General features: G+C 37.6%; 1 protein-coding gene across 1 annotated transcript in view; it reads left to right on the top strand.

The window, feature by feature from the left end:
* The window catches only part of SLC9A9 (solute carrier family 9 member A9), a 535038-nt gene that overhangs the window by 309323 nt on the left and 199153 nt on the right, over nucleotides 1-26562 (top strand). Inside the window, exons 10-11 of the mRNA XM_057739599.1 lie at nucleotides 17001-17114; nucleotides 18693-18804. Of these exons, the coding sequence (XP_057595582.1) occupies nucleotides 17001-17114; nucleotides 18693-18804 (226 nt within the window). The remainder of the gene's footprint in view (nucleotides 1-17000; nucleotides 17115-18692; nucleotides 18805-26562) is intronic.

Below are 26562 nucleotides of genomic sequence, written 5' to 3'. Positions count from 1 at the left end.
ATGAGAGGCAGGCAGTAGGCCTAATGAGAAACTTTACAGACTCTGTTTCTTTCTATTACCCTTTTTCTATTTTTCAGGGTAATCTTTTAGGTTGTGTTTTACTGAAATTTTAGGCATATTTTCACTTATGCTTTCTTATATTCTTATAAGTTTCTAATATAGTGAGTATAATGGCACGAAGTGGCAAGATTGTACTATAGTGTAGGTAGATACCCAGGGCAGTGTAAAGTAGAACAGGGAAATCCTTGTTAGATCTGGTTGTTTCTATGCCACCCTAGTGCCCAGTCTTTTCTGATCTTGGAAGCTGGTTATATTTGGAGAGAATACTAGATGCGCCCGATCTTTCTTCTAGGTCAGGGAAGACAAGAAGGGATGATGGTATATAAAGACTCAGATGCATTAATAATATGATGTAGAGCTGGAGTTTATGGCTGTTTCCAAAATCAATGGAAAAGAAAACTGGGACTAATTAAATACCTGTCGTGGGCATAGAAGGGAGAACTTGTGGTGCCCATATAGGTTTTGACCATTTCTATGTAACAGGACTGTAAATTTCTCTATCCAACTATTATGTCTTTGAAAATAAGAATTATGTTTTATTCCTTGTATCCCCAGTGGCTAGCACAGCTTTAGCATAAGGTAAACAGTCAACCAATGTTTGGAAATAAATGGAAATTGAATTAAGAGAAAACAAATAATGATTTCAAACTATTTTCAACTCTAATTTCTGAGCTAGACTTGTCTCATAAATAGTTCTTAAATGCGAGCTATTATCTCAGAAAAGGTTCTAGGTGGGGAAAGATGTATCCCCTGAGAAATTTAGACCTCAAGCTTGACCTTATGAGAGTTCATGGTTTAAATTTATGATATCCACAATACCCAAACTTAAAAATAAATTTAAAACTTGGTCCAAGTTTGGAAATATGCCTGGAACAACTGGCAAAAAAGAAAACAAAGAATCTCTGGCAAGCCACACTCTAGACCAAGCCCACAAAGATGTCACGTCTGTTAAAATGCCACCATTAACCCATAGTCCAAAATTAAAAATACACAAGGAAACAAACCACCATGAGAGACAGCAGGAATAGCAAACAATAGAATTAGACCCCAAGATTTTCATATAATACATAATTGGATAAAGACTATAAAATGTATATTTAAAATGATTAAAGAAATAAAACATGGATGCAAAAATGAGAAAAGAAAGTAAGTTATTAAAATGAGGCACAAACAGTTCAAAGGATTTTAAGTTCTCGAAAGGGAGTATTAACAGAAATTCATTTTATTTAAATACGCATGTTATAATAGAATGAATAACTTCCAACCCAGTGGAGAAATAAAGAAGGAAAAAAGTCAACCAATACAGAAGCAGGCAGGAAATGGGAACAAGAACAGCAACAAAATCCCCAAAGCACAGAAAAGTCGAAGTAATTTGAAAGCAGACAGTAGAAATAAAATCAAATACATTAATAGTAAACAAAACTGTAAATGGACCAAACTCCTGAGTTAAAAGGAAGGGACTGTCAGATTTAACTTTAAAAAAATTTTTTATTGAAGTATTATAGTATACAGAAGGGAAAATACATATAAGTGCACAGCTTGCTGAATTTTTGTGACGTGAACTCAACTATGTAAATAGCACCCAGGTCAAGAAGCATTACCAGCACCTCAAAAGCCTCTCTCATGCCCCTTTCAGTCGCTTCCCTGCTCTTCCCCAAGAGAGTAACCACTATCTTAACTCTAACAACACAAATTATTTTTTCTTTTTATTTCAGAAGACTTCTAAAGCACAAAAAATATATAAAGGAAAAGTTTGATCTGTCTGACTTCACTGAAATAAAGAACTTTTGTGCATCAAAAGACATCATAAAAACAGTAGAAAATCTAGTCATAAACAAGAGAAAATATTTGCAATTTGACATGTAACTGCCAAAGGATTAGTATCCAGAATACATAAGGAATTCCTACAAATCAATAAGAAAAAGATAAACTACCCATTGATCTGAAAACTAGAAAAAGATATCAGATATTTCTTATGAGCGGAAATCTTAATAGTCATTAATATCTCCCAAAATGTTCAACATCAATGGCCGCATAGGGAATTCAAATTAAAACGTAACTACCAGGTTAAAAAAAATTGAAATATATAATTGAGGGGTTAAGAGTATGGACTCTGAAGTTAGCCTAGCTCGGTTAAATCCCAGATCCACATACATAGTTATATGCTCTTGGGCAAGTTTCTGTACTTCTTTGGGCTTTGGTTTCCTCATTTATAAAATGAGGCTATTAATTCTCCCTACCTCTTAGAGGCATTAACCTCATTAGGATTATTTTATTTGTTTAAGCCAAAATCTTTGTGTCACCTTTGACTTCTTCTTTGGCCTTCAGTAAATCATCTCATTTCTATTTTAAACATATATACAGAGTTTTCTCTCCTTTCACCAGCCCCATCACTACCACGCATGTCTAGGTTCACTGACATCTCCCACTGGACTATTACAATAACCATCAGACTGGCCTTTCTACTTCAGCACTGGCCTCTGTAGCTTATTTGCAACACAGTAGCAAGAATGATGATATTAAAGTGTAATCAGAACCATGTCACTCTATTGCTCAAAACCCTCCAGTGCCTTCCCATCTTCCCCAGTAAAAGCCAAAATCCTCACTAAGTCCTTCAAGTTCCTAGATCACTTCTTTCATCTTCTACTTTGTCTTTACTTTAGGCCAGTAATAGCTTCATTAGACACTATCTGAAATTTCAACATCCACCTTGATAATTATTTTTCAGCCTCCAGTGAGGGGAAACCAAAACCCCAAAATGATCTGGAGCTATTGAAATTCCTGGGACAAAGTCAGTGAAAAGTTTTTCAGCCAACACACTGAATAACCCCACTTTTTCCTACTTAGCTTCCTGTCTTGGCCACACGGCACATCAGATCATTTCTGACTTCTGCACTTTTCCTTCTGATTTTTCTCCACCAAGCTTGTTCTCTCCTGGGGGAGGGGGTTAACTCTAGCCTTCATTCTTACAGACGTGAGTATTAGGACTGCTATCTAATGGCTGTGGGTCTCATCATCCTGGCAGCAGAGTGAACTCCTTGAGAAAAACAAACAAACAACAAACCTTGATATTTTATATATGTCTTCCTGCTTTAGTTTTTAACCTTAGGTCATACCATTAGTATACTACATATTTTAGTTATCTTGTTTAGTGTCTCCTCTACAGAATTTAAATTCCAAAAGGCAGGGATTTTTGTCAGTTTTGTTCACTACTGTATCTTTAGCACCAAGAATAGTGGCTGGTACCTAGTAAGTCCTCAATAACTTTTTGTTGAGTGAATGTATAAATGAATGAATGAATGAAAGAATGAATGTCTAGTTTGGTTAAGAGTGTGGAGCAACTGGAACATTTATACATTGCTGGTGGAAGTATAAATTTGAGAAGCAGTTTGACAGTACCAGTAAAACAATAGATGGATGTCCCTTCTGACCCAGCAGATACTCTCTAGTTAAATGATTCATATGTACATCAGGAGACAGGTACAAGAAGAATCAAAGCTCCACCATTTGTAATAACAAAGAACTGGAAACAACCCAACTGTTCATCAACAGTAGAATGAATAACTGCATTTCCTTTTTCATACCATATAGCTGGGGAAATGAATGAATCAGAACTACAGCAAAACAACACAGATGGATCTCAAAAACAAAATATTGAGCAATATATGCAATGTGATTTCATTTATATAAATTTGAAAAACATAAAAACCAAACAATATATTGTGTACAGATACTAAGATCTGCAAAAAAAGTATAAAGAAGAACAAGGCCATAAGGTACACAAAATTTAGGAGAGTGATTACCACAGAGGCAGAAAGGAAGGGATAGGATCACAGAGGAACAGAGAGCAATTTTGAAGTGTAAAGGCCATGGGTTTTTTTCTTTAACTGTATGGGGAATGTGTAGAAATATGTTATATTATCTATTTTTATATTTCATAGTTATAAGTATTCCGTAGTGTCTACTCAATATATAACAAAAATAATTTTAAACAAAAATCTAAAGAAAATGTTTAAAGAAAAAGATAGGCTCTTCATTGAACAGGAATTTCAATTGGTCAATGAACATGAGAAGTTGCCCAAACTCACTATCAATCAGGGCTACAAATAAAACAACAATAAGATGATATTCATGAGATTGATCTAGTTTTTACAAGTTGACCAGGTTAGTGTTTTTAAGGTTTTAGGGAAACAGATATTCCAATAAACTGCTCGTAAAAAGGCAAAAAAATATGCTAATTTAGAGGGCAATTTTGTAGTATCTATTAAATTAATCATGTGTAAACCTACAACCAGCAAATTTTTAAAATGATACCATATTTTCCTTCAGCATATTTTCAAAATAATATCATTTTTGAAAAACATTTACAAAGATATATTTTAATGAAAATACCTTTATAGATAAAAATAGACTCCATGGATGGATGTGGGAGGTACCAGGAGGAATAGTCAAAGGGGACTCTATGAGCTGAAATGTTCTAATTACTTGTAAGCATATTTATTATGTATTGTTTGTTTAATTATATTTAATTTTACAAAAGAAATACAATTAAAGCTGCATACCAAACTTTGCAGCTAATTAAATGTAGTATTTAAATGAAATTAGAACATTTATATATTAATGTTTACATTAAAAATTACAAAGAAGTTTAATGAGTAAAAACACCAGTTTAAGAAGTAAGGAAAAGAACAAGCAGAACAAGTCCAAATAAGTAAAAAATAAAGATAAAAGCAGGGAAAAAAGAAATAGAAAATAAAACTACAATAGAGAAGATCAACAAAACCAAAAAGTTGTCTCCTTGAAAAGACAAATAAAATAGACAATCTTGATAAGGCAAAAAGAGAGAGCAAAAATTAACAATATTAGAAAAGAAAAAGAGGACATAACCATAGATGCTGTGGAGGTTAAAAAGATAACATGTCGTGCACAATTGATGCAAATAAATCTAAAACCTTAGATGAACAATTTCCTAGAAACATACAACTAATCAAAACTGTCTGAAGGGGAAAAAAACTACATAGAACTATAATCATTAAAGAAATTGAATAGTTGCTAAAAATCCATTCACCAAAAAGCACAAGGCCCAAATTGTTTTATGGGTGAGTTCTATCTAACTTTCAAGGAACAGATTATTCAATTTTACACAAACCTTTCAAGAAAAAAGGTAAGGGAGGAATGCTCCCCAAATCATTTAATGAAGCTACTATAATACTCCTGAAATAAAAACCAGTCAATGGCAGGAATAAAAATGAAAAGTATATGCTTATCTCACTTATGAACATAGATACAAAGGTTGTGAACACAACATCAGCAAGTCAAATTCATCAATGTGAAAAAAAATACGGTACAACCGAGCTGGGTCTATCCCAGGAATGTAAGTATGTTTTAATGTTAAAATATTGTAAGTTTAATTTATCACATAAACAAATGAAAAGAAAATATCTCAGTAGATACAGAAAAAGCATTGAATATGAAAGATTCAACACATATTTATATAAAAAATTCTTGGCAAAGTATAGAAGGGAAGAAGTTCCTTTATCTGATAAACTGTATCTGGTAAAAACCCATAGGAAACATCATACATGGTGGGAACCTTTAGAAGTGTAATCCCTTTTCAATTATTTAAGTATTCTTCTTTTGATGTATGTTTTGGTTGTCTTCCATATCTTTTTATTTTAAGCAGTGGATATCTTTATGTAATCTATGTTTACTTGTCACATTATTTGCTTAGGAAAAATTCCAAGAAGTAGAATTGTTCAGAACAAGGTTTAACATCCTATAAATTTTATTATATTTTCCTAAATTTCCATGAAGGAAGATTGTGCAAACTTACAGTGACACAAGGCAATGCCTTAGAGTTCCCTTTTGACTCATTTTGTATGTTCAATAGATGTTTACTGAGCATTATGATATGCTAAGCTCTCTGCTGGGAGCTGGTGTTCAGCGACAAACACAAGTGCTCAGCGACAAACACAAGTGCTCCGCACCCATCTGAAGCTTACAGATTAGTTTGGGGGTCATCTGTGTATCTTCTTCAAGAAATTGCTTGATTGTGACATTCATTTTTCTGAGTTTTCTGTTTGATTTTTCAGGAGCCAAGATTCTAGGATATTCAGCATCTGAAGTATCAGGGGTACAAGGAATGAGATCTCTTTGAGTAGAGTAACTTTGTTTTCCAAAGCAAAAACAGAACGGATGGTAGAAAAGCACAATAGTACTTAGATGCGGACAGTAGAACAAAGTATCTGAAAAAAGGTCGGTCCCCAAAAGTCTGAAATATATGATTTCCTCACCCATGGAAAGGGAGGAAGTGCTACACACAGAGAGGCCGAGGGCATAGGCTACAGACTACAGCATATCTCCAGTTTTGTCTTGAGTAGGCTTTTCAGTAATTTGACTCAAATTAAACTCAGAAACCCCTATGGAGGAGAACACTTCAATAACACTTATCATTTTCAGTCAGCAACTTTAACTTTAAAAAATAGTACAAAATTCAATGATGACAAGATAGCAAACTAGCTTCAGCTGCTGGCTCCTTCCTCCCAAATCAAACTTGGAGAAACTACATAATTGAGAGAAAACATGAAATCAAGCAAGTAATAAAAACCATAAGAATACCTGGAGAGGCCAGAGGTGGTCATGATGTGGTGTGGAGAACGGCCACATAGGCACAGCAGCCAAAGCAGGAGCCCAAAGAGAGAGCCAGTTAGAGATTTTAACTTCTGTGTTCACCTCTTGCCCTCAGTGTTTGGGGGTGATCTTTACCCACTTCACTGCAATAGCCTAGGGCATCCATTGTGGTGTCAGGAGTAGCATCTGGATAGCAAAGAAGTTGATGAAGGTGCAAGATGACCAGTTGCCCTGCTCTTGAGAATCCTCTCCTCCATCTTCTGTGCCTCCAAACCCCCAGGCTGATGGAAAATGACCTAGGGAGACTGCCTCTTCCCAGTGTTCCTATGCTTTAAGGATTTAAGCGTGAGTCCCTGACAGAGGAGTAAACCCAATTCAATTTTTTTGGGTGATCAAAAGTTTGTTGGTGCTGGGGGTTTTCTCCACCCTAGAGCTCATCCCTTCCCATCTCTTAAAAGTCATTGAATGGACACTCTAGTGTGTGTCCCTCAGAATATTTCCTCATAACATTAGCAGACAGGGTTGACCCCAGGAATATACGAGCTCACAGGCCAAAATAACAAGATGCCCAATGAGCACAACCACGATAAAACAGACGCCAAAATCTGGACATAAACCACAAGAAGCAAAATTATTGGGAAAGGCAAGCCAACAATTTACAATAGGCATAATTAGTATTTTTGAAGAGATAAAGACTATTAGTAATTTGAAACAGGTGCAAGATGTAAAAATCATCAAATGGAAATATTAAATACAAAAAAGTTAAAATAGAGAAAAACAGATACCACTTTTGTATAAAACAAAATTAGAATCAGTCAATTAATGGAAAAGTCAGTTAAAGCAAGGAATCATTTAAAAATGACACAAATACCTCCAACATTTAATTGTCACTTACATGAATGCATATTAATGTGCCGATCTTTTGATAAATATTCAATGCTTTTTCTTTGAATCTTAGAGTTCTAGGATGTCTTTCTTGCACAAAGCACACCCAAAATATATCTACCAGAACTTCCAGTTTCTATTTCTGTGTCTTTAGTTCAGAGCCAAGAATTAAAAGACATCAGCAAAGCATGTAAGTTAAGAATTTTTCTGTATTTAAATATATTTTTGTAACATTTTATAGTTGTCCTGCTCACTAGTAATTTAGTAGCATTTTCTATGCAACTAAATTTTACCAAGTCTTTTCTACACATTTAACTTAGTTTTTAGAAAACATCAACTCTTTCTTTCATAGTCACACTTAATCTACCTAGTTAAATTAACATTTACAAATACCAATTTAAAGCAAAGATAAAAGACTTTGGAACAAGTGGAATTGACTCTTGTTAAGCCTAAAAATTTATGAGGCGGGAAGGAATGGAGGGTTAAGCTAGATAGAGAATAGAGACTGATTAAGAGCTTCAAGTGCATATCTACAGCTGAACCTTTCCCTCAATATATGTACATGATTTGTCTTGCATACGAACTCATTTCGAACATCATCAAAAATACACATGTAGCCCAAGAGAACTTTCTGAAGAAACTTTGTGGGGTAACTTTGAAGTACCTAAAGAGTTTGGAACAAAAATAAAATTAGCTCCAAACCACCAAAGCAAGTCAAAGCTAAAACTCTCATTCGGAATTGATTTATGCATGCATGGTTTTTATGTGAAAATATAACTGCCTTCCTTGGAAACAAAGAGAAATACATTCTTGTACTGTAATAATTCATAACTTTTGGCATTTTACCTATATTGTCAAGAGTGTGCAGTAGCTTCAATACAAAGAGACTTTAAAGAGGGGGCTTTATAAATCTTGCTGAAAAAGAAAGCTCAACAAAGTTAATTGGTGTAAAATAAGAGTTTTCTTGGGTTAAATACAAGCACTGACAGTCTACATTCACTACATTTTAACTCTCCATTACAAAGAAACAGGTCAAGCAAACAATTTTCATCAGCTATTGATTTATTGATTATTCATGCCTTCATAAAAATCATTTGGTAGCTGCTTTCTAATTAAATGGCATTATTCAAATGTCATATTTTTGTCTTCATTTTCATTGCTTTCTCTGATTTATAAAGACTCTTTCACGTGTCCCAGTTTCTTATCATGTTTAGTACAATCAATGTCCTACTGTAAACTTCAAACCTTCTATTGAATGCCTTTCCATAATCCAATCCACCATAGTTCAGAAATTGAATTCAAAATCTTCTTCATAATGAAAATGATTTTTAACCCTTTGTTGTATTTTTTTCTTTCCTTTGTCAGTCAAATCAATAAACCCTCTTTAACCATCTAGAAAACAAAAAATGAAGAGCTTGAATATTACGATTTACATGTAGTATGAGTGTTATATACTTGTATCAGACTTAAAATCATATTGAAATACATAAAAAATATATACCTCTTTACATTCTAAATTGTGAAATATCTACTTCCATGTATTGTACAAAAGATGACCTCAAAGCAAAAGGAAAAGTTGAACAAAAGAGTTTGGTCAGGTTAAATAGCAAATCTGTTGAATTAGCCTTCAAATTATTTTTCCTCAAAAATAGGAGATGGGGTAAGGGTTGGAAAATAGTTTTTTTCTGAGAAGTTCTGGTTACTGTTGTACCATTACAGTAAAGTATTCAGGATTAGCTAATTCGGAAAGTTTACCAAAGGAATTTGAATATGATAGATGTGCTAACATAAATGACAGTGTTTATCAGGAGTAACATAACATGAAGCAAAGAAGCTCTGGAAATTTTCAAACTAGTGATACAACTAAGTGTTATTCCAAACACATACTTCAGCTTCTCAATCTGAAATACCAAGGCAAAGCCTTTCTCAATGAATACTGATTTGGTTCTAGTGTTTTGCATTTGTCCTGATATTCTATGCATTACATTGTGAAATAGCTGATCATAAAACAACACTGAATAATGTCCTCAATCCTAGGCATTTTAGTTTGCAAAACTTTCATCAAGGAAATGAGATGGCATGAAGAAGTCAAACATAGCTCATAGTGTTTAGGGCGCAATATTCTGTATGTTGCTGGTGGCAAATCTTCATGTGAAAAGAGCACATTGCTCTCATGGTGGATAGAGCGGTATGTCCTCAGTCACGTTGTGGGTGGTTGTCACTCAGATCAGTGGCAAGGGCTGGCGTATTGGTATTCAACTCAGAGACTTAAAGAAATGACATCATTAGAAATCTTCCTTTTTGTGTACATTCTTCATACTTCCACTCAAGAAAGAATCCAGCATAGGCTAATTATAAAGATGAAAAGAAACACGAAATGAATAAGAAAGGAGGTTAAGAGTAGCTAAATGAAAAAAGTAGAAGAAATGGGATATTAACCTTTAAAAAATGTGATAATGTGTGAATTCTGTATACCAATGCCTAACAACATTGATGTTTCTCTTGGTTTACTCATTAAGAGATTTTTTTAAAGTGTGGTTTTAATTTCTTCAAAGAAAATATGTCTCAACAAGCTAATTTTCTTTATTTATTGGCAAAACCACTGAGAAATTATGTTATGCCATGTCTCCTTTTTTTTTCGCTAACGGCCAGTACTATTAGATTTGCCGAGAAGATCCTTCTGGAGAATACTTATGTGAACATAATTCTGATTACTGTAGCCCCATCGCCCCAGCTCTTGCAGGTATTCTAGACTAGAGACCCCACATGCCAACCACAAACTCCCAGCAAAACGTCTACTTTCAAGACTAACAAGACTGTAGGATGAAAAGTGGCAGCTCTTCTGATAGAAATCCCCTTTCTGCTGTTAGAGCAAAGCAGTATGGAATAAAATGATACCCTACTTGACTTATTTTTTATGAGCTAAAGAAGTAGGAGAAGCAGTTGAAAGTGATAGAGAACCAAATTTCAGCTCAGCATAAGGAAAGATTTTCTAATAGTTACAGGTGTCAAACAATGCCATTTGCTGCCTCGGTAAGTGGTGAGGTTTCTGCCTTTGGCTGTGTTCAGTTACAAGCTGGAGAGCCCCTTAACAGGAGTGTTGGAGCAGTCAAGCATTGGCAAGATGTCTGGACTACATACGTCACAAGGTGACTCCACCTTTGAAATTTGTGTTCCTATAATATGGTGTGCGTATGTGTGTGTGTGTGTGTCTGTGTGTCTGTGTGTGTCTGTGTGTCTGTGTGTGTCTGTGTGTTTAAATGCACCAAAATAGATCTAAGGCCAGTCTTATTTGGGGAACCACTATTCCTGATCAATATCATGATAGTAAGCACTTTGAAGTTGCACGCTTGAGAAGCTATTCTTAACCTAATGGTGTATTAACTTAAATGCAACCTTACAAAACTGCGCTGACTTTTACCTTAACAGCCCCCCAAAAAGGAAGAATCAAAAGTGGAAAACCTGCAGAAATAAGAACATGATTATCAGTGTTTACTGGCTAGAGTAATTTCAGCAAATTCATAGAAAATAACCTTCCCTTTAAGATATAAGCTTAAGGATTTCAAGAAAATCTGGCTATAGTATTTATTCAGTTTAATGAAGCTCAATTCCTTGTAGCTGTAACTACATTTATTTCTTATATTAGCTTTACTTACTTAATGATGCCAATTCATCTTCCTAAAATGTGTTTTGTTGTGTTTTTATAGGCTATGCTTTTGAAATTCTCATGCTTTTAAAGAGTCAAATTAAGTTTAAAAGAAAGACAATGAAAAATGCAGGGGATTTGAGAGGGCTGGGTAGCTGCCAGGAGTGCATAAGAAACCCAAGAATTCTCAGAGAAATACATAACAAAGAAGCAGCTCTCTGAACCTCCTTTACTTCAGGGCCTTCATAGTCCTAACCTTGAAGAATCTGATCTTGGATTTGGGGCCACCTCCCGCAAATGGGGCAGAGACATTGCATGAAGTTTGTCTTATTTTAGGCCATGGATAGAGAGATAGACAGATGTAAAGATATACAGGATGTATGTATGGTAATATAGTCCCCCATCTCCCATTTTTAAATAACAGCTTTATTAAGATGTATAGTAATATATAGCCATATACAATCATTACATAAGGCACAGTGAAAAGTCCCGAATATCTCTAATGGGAAAAGGGGTGTATAGGAAGGAGATTTGTCTTGAAGTTACAAATGCATGGCAAGACCTTTGTTTTACTTTTTGTTTTTTGAGAGGAGGGAGAGAGTATTGGAAGGATTGGCTTGGGTGAGTGGATGGTAACAGATATTGGAGCGGGATATTACCCACCTTGAATCACCCCCTGCTTCCAGTAGTTGGCGACAAAGAAATTTACCTTTCAGGTTTCTTTACATACAAAAAAAAAATACGATCAGAGTCACAGATATCTTCACCACCAACCAAGAGTTGCTCTGATAATCAAACAAGATGTGTATGTGTGAAACCAGGCTTCACAGACTCTAATGTGTTACAGATATTCACCAATACTATTATTAACAAACATCTTGCTGTCCCTGAACCTGAATCTTGTCTAATGGAGATGCAGCCTAGTCTGGCAGAGGTAGTATGGGCCTTGGACAAAGCTCAGGACAATACAATTCTTCCCTTTATTGTGTTTCATGTGGGCAAATGCATTCATATGATTGAGTGCAGTTCCCCCAATTGTAAAATAGAAATAATATTATCAATTTATGAGTTTTCTTGCCATAATAACATGAACTGTTAAAAATGTTTAAAGTAAGCAAAAGCCTTTAACACATTCCCTAGCACAAGTTAAGTCCAAAATAAAATGAGTCCCATTAGCATCATTACTATTTATATATAGGATCTCAAAGCATTGTACTTGTACTTATTTGTAACTATAAATCTTCAGCTTGGCAAAGAGAGGCTTCATTCTGGGAACCATGACCTTGAATGGCAACAAAGCCTTCAGATCATTTATGTCCTGGTGGTAAAGATGACATGTCTTCAGCACAATTCATGTCCTCTGCTACCTCTAGAGACCATGGGAATTATTGGATTCACCTTGAACAGATTTCCTCAGGTTGTGGAACTAAGCAAATATTAGAATCCCAGGAGCAGAAGTTTATAATTTTAATAGAATATATTGTAACATTTGTTTGCAAATCCCCCAATACAGGAATAAAAATTGTTTACTTGTACTCCAGTTTGTTCAGAGTAGTTGTGGATATACCCAATAACATATAAAAAAATGAAGTCTGAGATATTCTCTAAAGAAGTCTCCCAGTGAGGAACAAAGGCAAATTTTATTAACAAACAAAACTAATCCCAGGACAAAATATGGAGGAAATAAAAGAATATGTTTAGTTCTTTCTTTCCTTTCACTTTTACTACAGTTTTATAGGTTCTTTAACATCCCAATTAAAATGAATTTCAGTGCATTACTTGGACGAGTAAATGAAAGCCAGTATGTTGGGCCAAATTTTACGAAGTCAAATAAAAGCCACTGTGAGAAGTCCATGTGAATTTCATTAGTATTAGTTAAGCAGGGTGCAGTGAACTGCTGTAGATGTCTGTACACGAACTACAGTAATATGGTTGTTTCATTCTTTTACTAATAGGAGACAAAGTCAATCAGAATTAGTAATAAACATTTTATAAAACAGATATGACTTTTTCTTGCTTTCTAGTAAATACAGTAACACCAACTGAAAAACATAGTATCCAATAAGTCTTTAGAGAACATGGTTTGCTGACCAGATTAAGTTGTTTAATTAACATAGGAGTGGTTACCATGAACTTTCAGAGTTTTTAAACACAGCTTGTCCTCTTATGCAGTTTAAATACCTCCCTAGTCTTGTTTGCCCTTTTAAATTTGCTTTTTCCTCCCAAAGAAAAGCTTTGCTAACCAAATATTACTTTTAACCTAGGTCCCCTCCAAAGGCTCACAAACTATGAATTAATGGAAATAAAACACATGTTGCTTACTGTACTGAATAAATAAAATGTTGACTCAAGTTATTTTTTTATTGACCCTGGTGGGAAGGAAGTAGATTCGAGGTTATTCATATTGAATACTGAATTAACTAGTTTGACACTTGTTATTATTATTATTATCGGTTTTGGGTGGAGTTTGTTCTTTTTTCTTTTTTCTAAAATTGAGCAATAAATCTATTCCCTCGGTAATTGACTACTCTGGGCCAGGCTCAGGCAATGAAGGTTTAATGGTCAAATTGGTTGCTTCTGTCAGCTTGGCCTTAACGTAGATTCTCCTTCTGAAACATGTCTTCAGGAGATTTTCGCATGAAACACAAAGTTGAATTTGCCCACATGTTTTCATTAAGTGCCCCAAAGAAGGAAGTTATTATGAAGCCTATTCATCTAGAAGAGTGTTGTTACATGATATAAATAGACAAAGGAGTGCTAATCAGTGCTGCTGCTTTGCCATGAAGGTAATCTTTTTTAAAATGCTAACAGCCATCTACACTTTAAAATAAGTGAGTCTATCAGATTGGCAAAGGTTTTTTAAAATTGATAAAAATTAATTTGGGCAAGAGTGTGAGGAAAGGACAGCCTCTACACCATTATTAGAGATGTAAATTGGTATAATCTTTCTGAAGGGCAGATTGGCAGTATGTTGAAAAAGAAAAATTAGTATATATCCTTTGACAGAAGTAGTCCGTATCTAGGAATTTCAGCTAAGGAGTAATCACTCAGCTGGGGAGAGAGATTTGTATAAAGATGCTCAGTGCAGCATTATTTATAAGGGGAAAATCTGAAACAACCAAATGTCTAATAATGGGTAATAATGGATACAGTGAAATAAAATTTGGTATGAAGATACAAAGGGATATAGTGCTGCCATTAAAAATTATTTAGTAGATTCAGATTTATTGCCATGGAAAGAGGCTTATGAAGTAGTATTGAGTAAAAGTAAATTATATAAAAACACAGTCAGATTTATGTAACATCATACATGTTGTCTATACAATCTACAGATCTGTGAATAAAGAGATCGCTGAAAAATATGTTCCATAAAAAGATAAGTCCTTTTGTTGTTGTTGTTTGTATTTTTCTGCACTCAAGTACAATTTTTAAAGAAAATAAGAAAAATATTAGAAATAGATAAGAATGCTTGATAACTTCCTGGAAATAAAAAGATGAAAAATTGCTCCTTGAGCAAGGCTAATGGAAGAAAATACTTGGGAAATATTTTATTCTACTTTAAAATATTTGTTCTAATTTATTTCAGTTTTTTAAACTATGAAGGTAACATGTTCATGGTAAAAAAAAATTAATACAAATGCCAAATGTCTGTAAAGTGGAGTGAAAGTTAAGTGTATATGTAGATGTAGATGTTAATACATGATGGATTCATATGTATACGAACATATCTTGTTTCTTTAACTTATTTTTTTTTTAAATATCTCACAATCAGAAGTCCTAACTCCATCTAATAACTGCTGAATTCATCACACATATGTCTGAACCAATCACGCTGGGCTGAAAGTAGGGAAAGAGGTGGACCCCGGAGGCAAATTGGGGTATGACCACTAAGAGGCTGAACGGAGCCTAGTCAGCAAAATGTCCCCTCTAGAGTAAAATACACTTGGGATAGGGGACTGGAGAAGGGGCGGCCCTATGAATTTAACCTTGATACGTGATTATTAATGTCAAAAAAATGGGTGGCTGCTCTGGACTGACTGTCTCCCCCTAACTCCCTTCAAATTCATTTGTTGAAGTCCTAATCCCCAATGTGATAGCATTGGGAGGTGGGGCCTTTGGGAGGTAATTAGGTCATGAGGGTGCAGCGCTCATGAATGGAATTAGTGCCTTCAAGAAATGAGACACAAGAGAGAAGATCTCTCTTTCTCTCTGCCATGTAAGGATGCAGCAAGCAGGCTGCTGTTTGCAAACCAGGAAGAGGGCCCTCACAAGAACCAAATGGCCAGCACCTGGATCTTGGACTTCTCAGCCTCCAGAACTATGAGAAATAAATTTCTGTTGCTCAAACCACCCAGTCTATAGTATTTTGCTATAGCAGCCTCACATGTTATGGCAGATTAAGACAGCAGCCAAATCTCACTTTTTGAAAAAGTAAAGATGCAATGAGGTAGAAAAGTGTCTCCCATCTCCTATATTTCCCCCCATATTTTCAAGTTGCCCATGGTTATTTTGGTGACAGTGTTTGTTTAGATGGGCTGGTCTAGAATGTAAAGTGAGTGCACAGGATAATTGATGATCACTACAGAAAGTCCATCGTGTACCAAAAAAGCTGTGTTTTTTTAATCCATTCTTTCTATTACTGGTTTTAAATAATGTGTCTGACAAGATTCTGCCTTTCTTTCTGTCAACTGTTGGTGAACAGGTATTGGGCATTATTTGCGGGGCTGTAAATACATTACGTGAAAAATAATGAGTCCTTAAAAAAGTCTAGAGAAATGCCTCCAGAGACATTTACCTAACATGGTGATTTATGTAGGTCTGGGAATGAAGTTTCAGAAACTTCCAAATGAAAAAGTCTGGAACATAAACTAAATCTCTTCCAAATCTGCGTTTGCTGTAGCCCCTGGACACATTTCCCTTTCACTTCTAATCTGGAAGCTGGAGAACGTTTTTCATGTTCAATTTAAATTGTTTAGTTAATGGTCTAAGAATAACTCTTGGGAGAATCCCTCAGCATAGCATGTTATTACTCTATCCCTCTGACTGAATTTGATATATCTATTGTGTTCTTGCTGAATAAACTGATCCCTGGGATTAATCATTTTCTTTTTACCAGCTAGAAATTGTAGACATTCAATGGATATACCTACATCAGTCAATTTAATGAGTCTCATTGTCTGAAGTTTGAAATATACTGATCATTCTAATGTTGAAATATAATCGACATTTATCCTCACTACAAGTTTCTAAGTTTTTCAAGTTTGTCCCTCCTGCCTGCCTGAGGAAGGTAATTTAGCTAAAGCTTTTTTTTTTTTTTTTTTTTTTTTTAATTTAGTTCTTCAGGGTCTGGGAATTTAAGCGCACTTACTGGATGATGTGCAATTCTTGCATCGTTCACTACAGTACATGTTAAGCAAATCACACAGTTTCAGTTTCTGTAACAGGAACTGTTTCTGTCATCCTAGTCGGAATTTTTCCATGGAGGATCATGCCGATTAATTTCACCCTGGGGTATCTCTGGCAGCCTTGCAGCTGGAAAGGAGGATGGGATGTTGACACGGCCACAGCATCTGTCACTGGGTAGAGAGCCAGGGTAGAGTGAGCTGGCCTGGTAGAATAGGCAGGACCCCTGAGCCCCTCCAGAGGCTGAGAATGAGGCCAAAGGATGGTCTTCCCAGATACAGGAGGACCATCCAGTCACCCAATAGAGTCACAAGAAGTTAAGTGGACTTGAAGCTGAGTCATAATTCATGGATTTTGTTTTCTGTTTTATTTTCAGTTGTTTGAATTTATGAACTTCTTGGCTGAGAATGTCATCTTCTGTTACATGGGCCTGGCGCTGTTCACCTTCCAGAATCACATCTTTAATGCTCTTTTCATACTTGGAGCCTTTGTATCCTTTGAAATGCGGAATATGGGGTGATGAGAGAAGAGAACAAGCTACTTACCTTAGTGATTATTCTGTTAAATAGTTAAAGTAATTTCCTCGGGTTTACTGCAAGGCTCAAATTCAAGGCAGGTAAGTAATTCTAGTTAGAGGAGAAAAGCATCCTAAGAAATTGGGGACTTTATTAAATGCTTAAGGTTCAGGATAAAAAGTTTGGAAAATACGGAGGGAAATAAAGGGGGAAAACTAAAAGAGAACGACTTTTTTTTGAATATTCAAAATATGTTTAACTAAAATTATGAATCATTTATATAAAAATTATGTCAATCCATTTTTTCTATTTAATCTGCATTAGAATGTATCAGAAGACAGCCAGGATTCAGAACTTTGGAAATACTTTCATTGCAGGATGGTAAAATCTTTTTTTCAGTGAGGACTTTGAAAAAAGGATAGAGAAACATCAAGTGAAACATGATGGATGTGCTTTCAATATCATAAGCATTGTGCATATGTAAGTTTATTTTAGTAAGATAGCCCCTTTCCTATAAGTAAAAGAACAGGTAAAATCTAGACCTCACTTTTACTGCAGAGGGCTTTTCGAGCTCTAGGTCTGGGGTATAAGCTCTCCCAGTGGGAATAGATGTGTACCAGAAAGGATACTGAGCCACTGTAGATGTCCCCAAGGACAGTCAGCAGCTGTTGTCCTTCTTCCCACTTGGAAAATGGGCAGATGCCCCTTCGGATCACAGGCAGATGATCCTAACAGCCAGGAGAGCCGACTTCTCTCTGGAAGTCCTGGCCCAGCTAAGCACCTGCACTTGCCTCTTGTTCCTTTTTCACTGAGAAGTCAAGAGAATTTTCAAATTCCATCCAAAACCTGGATCTTAGGAAGGAAGCTCCCTCTTCCCAAATAACTCCATCCCATTTGAGGACAAACTAGAATAGACAGACTATCAGGGAAGGAGTCTAAGATGTCAAAAGGGGAGAGATGACTCCCACCAATATTTCATAGATTTTTAACCTGTAAAGCTTGGATTTTAGTGACATGCCTCTTAAAGCAGAAGCTGTATTATACATTTAGACAGGCAATTCCTCTCAAAATTAAATCCACTAAAAGAAAAAAAAATTAAGTGAAGCTTGCTAGATTTAGGGAGTATAAACTGATGGAAAGTAAGATGATAATCGTGAGCCGAAGCACATTCATCCTTTCTAAAGTGTTGCTTGAGAGGATAACGCCACAGCCTCGGAACAGTCTCTGCCTCACATTTTGCAGCAGAATTGAGTGTAGAGTCAGTTATCAGCAACATAAATGTGATGAGAAAATTTACAGTGATTGAAATGGTATTGGGTTAACAATTTTAAACCAAGCATATGTCCAAAGAAGACAGAGTTCTCTATTATTTCTGGAAAGGAATTGACACTGAAAGATGAATTTTGGAAGCAAGTTGGACGTACATGTATTGACATGTTTATTCCTCTTTCCTGGGTCATAATATAGAGAAGCTTAAGGACATAATATTTAAAGCTCAAGGACTCTCACCCTTGTTGCAGCAATATTTTCCTCAATGTTTGTGCTATCCACAGCTAGCAATTTTTGTAGCCAGAGGATGCAACATATATCCCCTCTCCTTCCTCCTGAATCTGGGCCGGAAACACAAGATCCCCTGGAACTTTCAGCACATGATGATGTTTTCAGGTACGTGGACTACATCGTGTGTTAGTGCAGCCCTTCTCTCACAATTTCCCAGTACTTGGAAAACCATAAGGATTCTTAGAGACCTTCTGGGGAAGCATTGCTTCTCTTTACCCCATTGTACATACTATCATGTGGATATCCATAAGTTCTGAGCAACAGTGGGATTTTTCTTTCCAGAAGGGAAATGAAATTAAAGGGAATCTTTTTGGGATGGCCTCAAGGTTCAGTATCTGCCAGAAACTGGTCTGAAATAGGCATTGGACTTTACTCTGATCTATTTCAGATCAATTTTCATTTGGGAGAATTTGCACAATTTAATAATTTTACAAATTGCATACTTACAGATAAATAGTGTATAAATGGTGCCATTTTTGTCCAATGTTAAGGCTCCTTCTCCTTTAGAACCCCTGCTCCATCCCTAATGCAAAGCTCCAGGAACTTCCCATGGATAATAAATCATATCTAAGGATGCTCAGTTATTAGTTGAGAAAATAAGTATTAGTTGCACCCTCACCAAATGCCAAGAGCCGTTCTAGGCACAAGTGGATGAAACTGACAAGGTCTCTACTCTCAAACCATACCTGAAGGCTCCTATTTCCCAAAGAAAATAAACGAAATTAATTTGCAGACCCTGACCTACTCTGGGGATTGTGTTTCTTTCTGTTCAGTTAATTTTCCTACCATCAGCCTTTTCTTGTTTGGAGATCTTTCCCCTTACACACCTTCTATGTATTTGTATACTTATATTACACTCGGAGGCAGTTCATTGGAAGATACATGAGAGTAAAACAAACAAACAAAACTGTTTCAGAATAGAACAAACAAAATTTGGGGTATACGGGGGAATATGGAAAAAGTGAGAAAAACAATCATTTATTGAATATCTGCTATTTGCCACTCACTATATATCAACCCTATGAAGCAGATATTAACTCATTTTATAGATTGGAAAACTGAGGTTCAGGATCTCAAAGAAGTTAAGTTACTTGGCCAAGGACAAAATCATTCCTAAACCCAGGTCTCTGAGACTTCACCTCAAACCCAACTAAGTGTCCAAAATCCACATTTTAAGAAGTAGTGCTAGGACTACAAGGCTTGTTTCACCTTCAGTTCCCTCCTAGCCTGTTTCACACAGTAAAGAGCGGCAGCTCCCAGGTTGAGAATGAGTCATTGAATCAAGTACTGGCAAATGGAGATCCAGAGTTAAAAACTACCTCTGACAGTGCTTCCCTGCCTTTCCACACATGCCGGCGGGGTGAGAGAGTCATAGAGAGGATAAGTTGTACTGATAGGTGATCATGATTAAGAGCAGTGATGAACTTTGGTAATGAGTTGACTACTATTATGGGAAAACAAAAGGCAAATTGGATCACATAAATAGGAAGTCGGCACTGGGTTGCATTTTTGCAAAGCATTTCTAGAAGTTGGGAAGCATTTTTCCTTCTTTCCCATCAAAACAACAGTAGCTTTACTCTGGAGAATGGTGGCTTATTTTTAAAAGTTAGATATTATATTTTAAACAATGCTTTATTTTACAATAAAGATTTTGAGAAACGTTCAGGGTTTAGATAGCCATGTTGGGATCTGAAGTGCTGCTCAAATAACCTTGTGGCTTGATGGTTTTCTGGATTTGGCACCTTCTGTGTTTGCTTAGCTGTTGGATTGGAGCTGCATTAAAAACTAAGGCCAGCAGTGTGGTGTGAATGGTCAGGGGATGTGAGGAAGCCCAGAATCTGCTGATACCTTCTTTTTTTTTTTTAAGAACTTTTATTGAGATACAGTTAACAGACCATAAACAGCATATATTTAGAGTGTACAATTTGGTATCCTAATCTCCCAGTTCATTCCCCCCCAAGCCTCCCCGCTTTCCCCACTTGGTGTCCATATGTTTGTTCTCTACATCTGTGTCTCTATTTCTGCCTTGCATTTCCTCTTTCATAGTTGTTAGCATTTGCCTTATGTATGGAGGTGCTCCTATATTGGGGGCATATATATTTATAATTGTTATCTCCTCTTCTTGGATGGATCCCTTGCTCTTTGTGTAATGTCCTTTCTTGTCTCTTGTAACATTTTTTATTTTAAAGTCTATTTTACCTGACGTGACAATTGCTACTCCAGCTTTCTTTTGATTTTCATTTGCATGGAATATCTTTTTCCATCCCCTCACTTTCCATCTGTGTGTGTCCCTAGGTCTGAAGTGGGTCTCTTGTAGACAGCATATATATGGGTCTTGTTTTTGTATCCATTCAGCCAGTCTGTGTCTTTTGGTTGGGGCATTTAGTCCATTTACATACAAGGTAATTATTGATGTGTATGTTCCTATTACCATTTTCTTAATTGTTTTGTTGTTTTCGTAGGTCCTTTGCTTCTCTTATGTTTCCCGCTTAGAGAAGTTCCTTTAGCATTTGTTGTAGGGCTGTTTTGGTGGTGCTGAACTCTCTTAGCTGTTGCTTGTCTGTAAAGCTTTTGATTTCTCCTTCGAATCTGAATGAGATCCTTGCTGGGTAGAGTATTCTTGGTTGTAGGCTCTTCCCTTTCATCACTTTAAATATATCATGCCACTCCCTTCTGGCTTGCAGAGTTTCTGCTGAGAAATCAGCTGTTACCCTTATGGGAGTTCCCTTGTATGTTATTTGTCATTTTTCCCTTGTTGCTTTTAATAACATTTCTCTGTCTTTAATTTTTGTCAGTTTGACTACTATATGTCTTGGCATGTTTCTCCTTGGGTTTATCCTGTCTGGGACTCTCTGCACTTCCTGGACAGGGGTAGCTATTTCCTTTCCCATGTTAGGGAAATTTTCAACTATGATCTCTTCCAATATTTTCTCAGTTCCTTTCTCTCCCTCTTCCCCTTCTGGGACCCCTATGATGTGAATGTTGGTGCATTTAACACTGTCCCAGAGGTCTCTTAGGCTGTCTTCAGTTCTTTTCATTCTTTTTTCCTTATTCTTTTCTGCATCAGTGATTTTCACCATTCTGTCTTCCAGGTCACTTATTCGCCCTTCTGCCTCAGTTAATCTGCTATTGGTTCCTTCTAGTGTATTTCTCATTTCAGTTTTTGTGTTGCATATCTCTGTTTGTTTGCTCTTTAATTCTTCTAGGTCTTTGGTAAACTTTTCAATCTTTGCATCCAGTCTTTTTTCAAAGTCCTGGATCATCTTCACCATCATTATTCTCAATTCTTTTTCTGTAAGGGTGCCTATCTCCTCTTCATTCAGTTGTTTTTCTGGGGTTTTATCCTGTCCCTTCATCTGATACAAAGTCCTCTGCTTTTTCATTTTCTCTTTCTGTGGCTGTGGTTTTCAGTTCCACAAGATGAAATACTGCTCATACTGCTTGATACCACTGTCTTCCCTCTTGTGGAAGAAGCTATCTAGGAGGCTCGTGCATGCTTCCTGATGGGAGGGACTGATTGGTGATACCTTTTTGATATTCTAAAGCAGGGAGTCAGCGAACTATGGCCTTTGAACCAAATATACCCCACACAAATTTTGTAAATAAATTTGGAACACAGCTATACCTCTCTGTTTATATATTGTCTGTGGTTACCTTTTTGCTACAGGGCAGAGCTGAATTTGCAGCAGAAACTGTGTGGCCCACAAAACCTAAAGTATTTCCTATCTGACCCTGTTCTAAAGCAACTTCAGCCTCTAGAAGGAAAACAATAACCTCATCACATTAATGGGATTGACATTATTAGTTTCATTCAGGGGAATACCCATCAGCTAGTTAAGTTCCTATTTTGAGAACATTGTATTTTCCACTAAAAAGCTGTCTTCTTAGCTTTAAAATGAGGAGACTACAATGTTACAAGTTATGTAATGGAATCACAGATGCTCAACTCAAAAGTCCCTTTATACCTTTCTAAGACCTTTGTGGGCAATGTTTTGAGACTCAAAGCCAGGGCAAGACAGGAGAGGTGCTACTGGTCTCTTTCTGCAGATTAAAAAAGAGAAAGAGACAGAGAAAGACATGGAGAGTTTGAGTATCTTGCTCACAATCTGACAACCAATGAAGAGATGAAATCAGGACTTGATCCCGGGCCTCTTGACTTTGAATTTAGAGCCTTCTCATCTGTCTTGACAGGACTTCAGATTTACCCTCAAGGTCATGAGAACAAAAGTTAAATCAAAACCATGCCCTTGCTAGCCGAGGCCAACTCCAGCATGTCTAACATGTCCCTCATGCAAACCTGACCCCGATCCAATTCACAGCAAACCACACACGTGGGTGACACCCCTCGGAGCCACAGGCTCAGGTTCTATGCTGCCCCCATTGATCCCAACTGCGTACAGGAAGGATCAGGGGAGTTCACCGTGTGCAAGGCAGTATTTTTCTTCAAAAGAGAATGGTTTTCTGCATGGTTTCTGATATGCCATACCTCACTCAGGACCTAACGGTTTAAATATATTTGCCAGGAAATAAAGAATTTAAAAGTTCAACCTAAGGTAATGTAAGCCAGAGGAGGAGGTGAAAAAGCAGATCAAATAACACACTGTCTAGCCTTTTTCGGGTGTGTGGGCACAACAGCTGCTGAAACCAGAAGAAACAGCTAACCCCCTTAAAGAATATGTGCATTATGATGTAGTTTAATGTTCTTAATTATGGCTACAGTGGTTTTGGGCATCCGGTAAGAGGGATAACTGTAGAAGCTCTCTGGTAGAACCTAGTTGTCCCTGTTTTACTAATAAATTCAGTTGGAGCCTTTCTTTACACAGCTCAAAACATTTTTCAAAGAGTCCTTTAGAGAAGGTAAACAGCAATGACCCTCGATCTAAAATGGGAGCATGAATTTATTTACACAGCCACTCGTCAGTCACCCAGCTACTCATTCAGCAAACACTCCCTGACAGGCTCTCTTGCGTAGGTATTTAGGTGAATAAAGACGACGATGAGAACCCTGCCCTTCAGGTGGCTTGCAGCCTAAGAGAGAGAACTTGGCTTTGGGCCAAGCTTGGTTCACTAACACCGTGCACCACAGATGGTTCAAAGGCCAATCAAATAAGAACCAGAATTTGTCTTAGTCAATTATACCTACTATTTGACAAAGCCTTTTCTGTCCTTTTTACACTTACGTTGTGCATGCCTTTTTGGCACTGGGCAGGAGGAGAGCTGGTGATGCTTTTCAAGCAGAAGTGGATTCACTTGTAAAGTTAAAGAAATTTCAGTTTTAAGCTCCCCATGCCCCCCTTCCAAGACCCTGGGGTGGGTCCTAGCAGTGTGTCCTGATGGTATATAAAATTTGTAAAAGATGTTTCGTATCGTTTTCCATAAAGAGGGTCCAAAACTGTGTACGTTTCAGGCCCCATAAAACCTGAATCAGACCCATTTCCAAATCTGGACACAGCTGGAGGTGACAGTTTGCAGAGGGATCCAGCTGCGTATTCCTTCCCTCCTGGTGGGAAGCACGCACTACCTGCAGTGAGCCCTGAAACATAGAGCTGTCTAGATGGCTGGGGTTCAGCAGTGTTTCTGGGCAAAGCTCACATTGTTCATGGATGACCCTACTGTCACCTCCACCACGCTCTGCCTTCCCCCTCTCCCCACCCTCGCCTATGCCTTTGACCTATACAGCAAGTTAAACTGAGCAAAGCGACTGTCAGGACGTAGAGTCAATTTCTCACCCAGCATAGACCCTCCCTGATTTGTTTTGTATAGACTAGTAATCCACACACATGCAACCTTGGAACCTGAAAATGAGGAGTTGTCTCAAGGTCGGGAGCAGTGTGGTCTCCCTGCCTCCTCTGTCTTGAGAAGCTTTTAATAATGCAAATTCTGTTTTTGGTAGCTAGGTTGCAGTTAAGAGTCAATTGGGGAAGTTTACCCTGAGACATTCTAAGACCTTCTTTAAATTCAAGGCCAGGAGTTCATAACTGCTCTGCTGTATCGTGTGACACCCAGCACAAAGGGCTTAAGAGGGCCGCTAAGCTCTCCTGAAACTGTTCCTGTCGCTCTCAGCACAGCCCTAGTTAATGCCTGGAGTGAGCTGCCCCGCCCAGCGCTCAGTTCCCCTGAAGCCGACTAGGCAGAGCTCTGTGGTTTAAATTAAAGGAGGAGACGTGCTTTGCACAAATTAGCTTTCCTATTGATGTGGTGCATATTACAAAGATCAGGCCTCTTGTTTTAATTCAAATCCGTGTGCTGCAATTTTTATTTAATTTAAAACTAAATAAGAGCTGGGAGTTGCTGGAAGGAGGGGAAATACCAAGCCCAATTGAGCCCTGGCAGCCTTCCTGAAACCACTGTGACCAGGGACTGTAGCCTATTGGGCTGCAGAGGCTCTGTGCAAATGTGCTGGTCCAGATGGAACAGAGGCCCGGAAGCACCCGGGCAGGTTGAAGGAGCCCAACTGTGTGTCACAGGACATAGTTCTCCAATTTGTCCATTTCTGTTGTGCTTTGAAGAAACACTGCAGCTCTGACGTGTAAACGAGGAGGGGTTTTAACCAGGGAAATGTGACCGCAGTATATGGATATAATATAAAACAACCTTATCCATGAGTTTGCATAGCCATAAAGACAGCAGCACCAAGCGTGGCTAGACTTTGCGGCTAATGTTTGTCGCTCATTTGGTCTTCCACCAGCACTCATTAGCACTCAAACAGCTGCCGGCACCAAAGAACTAAGAGAAAGACATGGGAGAAAAACTTTAAGAAAATTTTCCCATTAGCATTCATTTTTTTTCCCTTAATGGTATAAAGACTGCCATTACTATTCAAGTTTTGGGAAACACTATGCTGTGTATAGAACCCCAGTGTTCTACAGAAGGACAGCTTAAGAACCACTGCCCAGGTGTAGGAGATTACCTTTCTCCATGTCTTTTTGGTGAGCCACCGATCAGGCTGTGGTCAGAGCCAATCTGAGACTTTTACCGAAAAGTGGCCCTCCCCAGTTGACAGGAATTACAACCAGGAAGAAAACGTAAGTGGAATTCATGGAAGTGTTGTTTCAGCAGTGCCTCGGAACAGGACTCTGTATCTATGACTACCCAAATTAACAGAACCCTATTAAGCCACCAGGACTGTCCCACAACAATTATCAGAGACACTTCTATGCTTTCTTGATCCTTCAAACCCAAAAGTGTGGTCCTGGGACCAGCAGCTATGACATCACTTGGGATCTCTTTAGAAATGCCGAATCTGAATCTGCCTTCTACAAGATCCCCAGGCAGTTCGTGTGCACATGAAAGTTGGAGAAGTGCATCCCAGAACATAATCACAACTAGTGGTTTCTGTTCTGCACCTCCATCTCTCCCACCTTTTCTGTTTTGCTTTAGACCCTCTTGGATGCCAGTCTTGCTTCTTGCCCTTCCACTTGCCATCTGATCAGCACAGCGGTGTTTACCCAGTTACAGAATTTCCTCCAGTTCCTTGAGCATGCGGAGCTCTTTCCCTGTTCATTCGAGTTCTCCATCTGCCCAGACCCTTTCCCACACCCACCCACCTTCATCCTTTCACTCAGCTAATTCCTTGCATCCTTCAGATCTTGGCTTAGACATCACTTCCTGTCAGAAACCTTGTAACTCCTCAAGTCCAGGTTGATGTCCCTCTCCTCTGTTTCCATAACACCAAAACACTTCTCCTCTCCTAGTACCCATCACATTCTGCCATGATTTTTGGTTTTCCTGCTTGTGTGCCACGCTACACAGGGAGCTTTGTGAGGCCAAAGGCTTCTCTGTTTGGTTCACTCTGTACCTCAGCACCCAGCCCGCTTACTTGAACCTGAGTAGCCGTCCACAAATGATTGACGGATGGATAGG

The sequence above is a fragment of the Hippopotamus amphibius genome, chromosome 6 (assembly GCF_030028045.1).
Source record: "Hippopotamus amphibius kiboko isolate mHipAmp2 chromosome 6, mHipAmp2.hap2, whole genome shotgun sequence".
Lineage (NCBI taxonomy): Eukaryota > Metazoa > Chordata > Mammalia > Artiodactyla > Hippopotamidae > Hippopotamus > Hippopotamus amphibius.
This window is presented reverse-complemented; position numbering and strand designations above follow the sequence as displayed.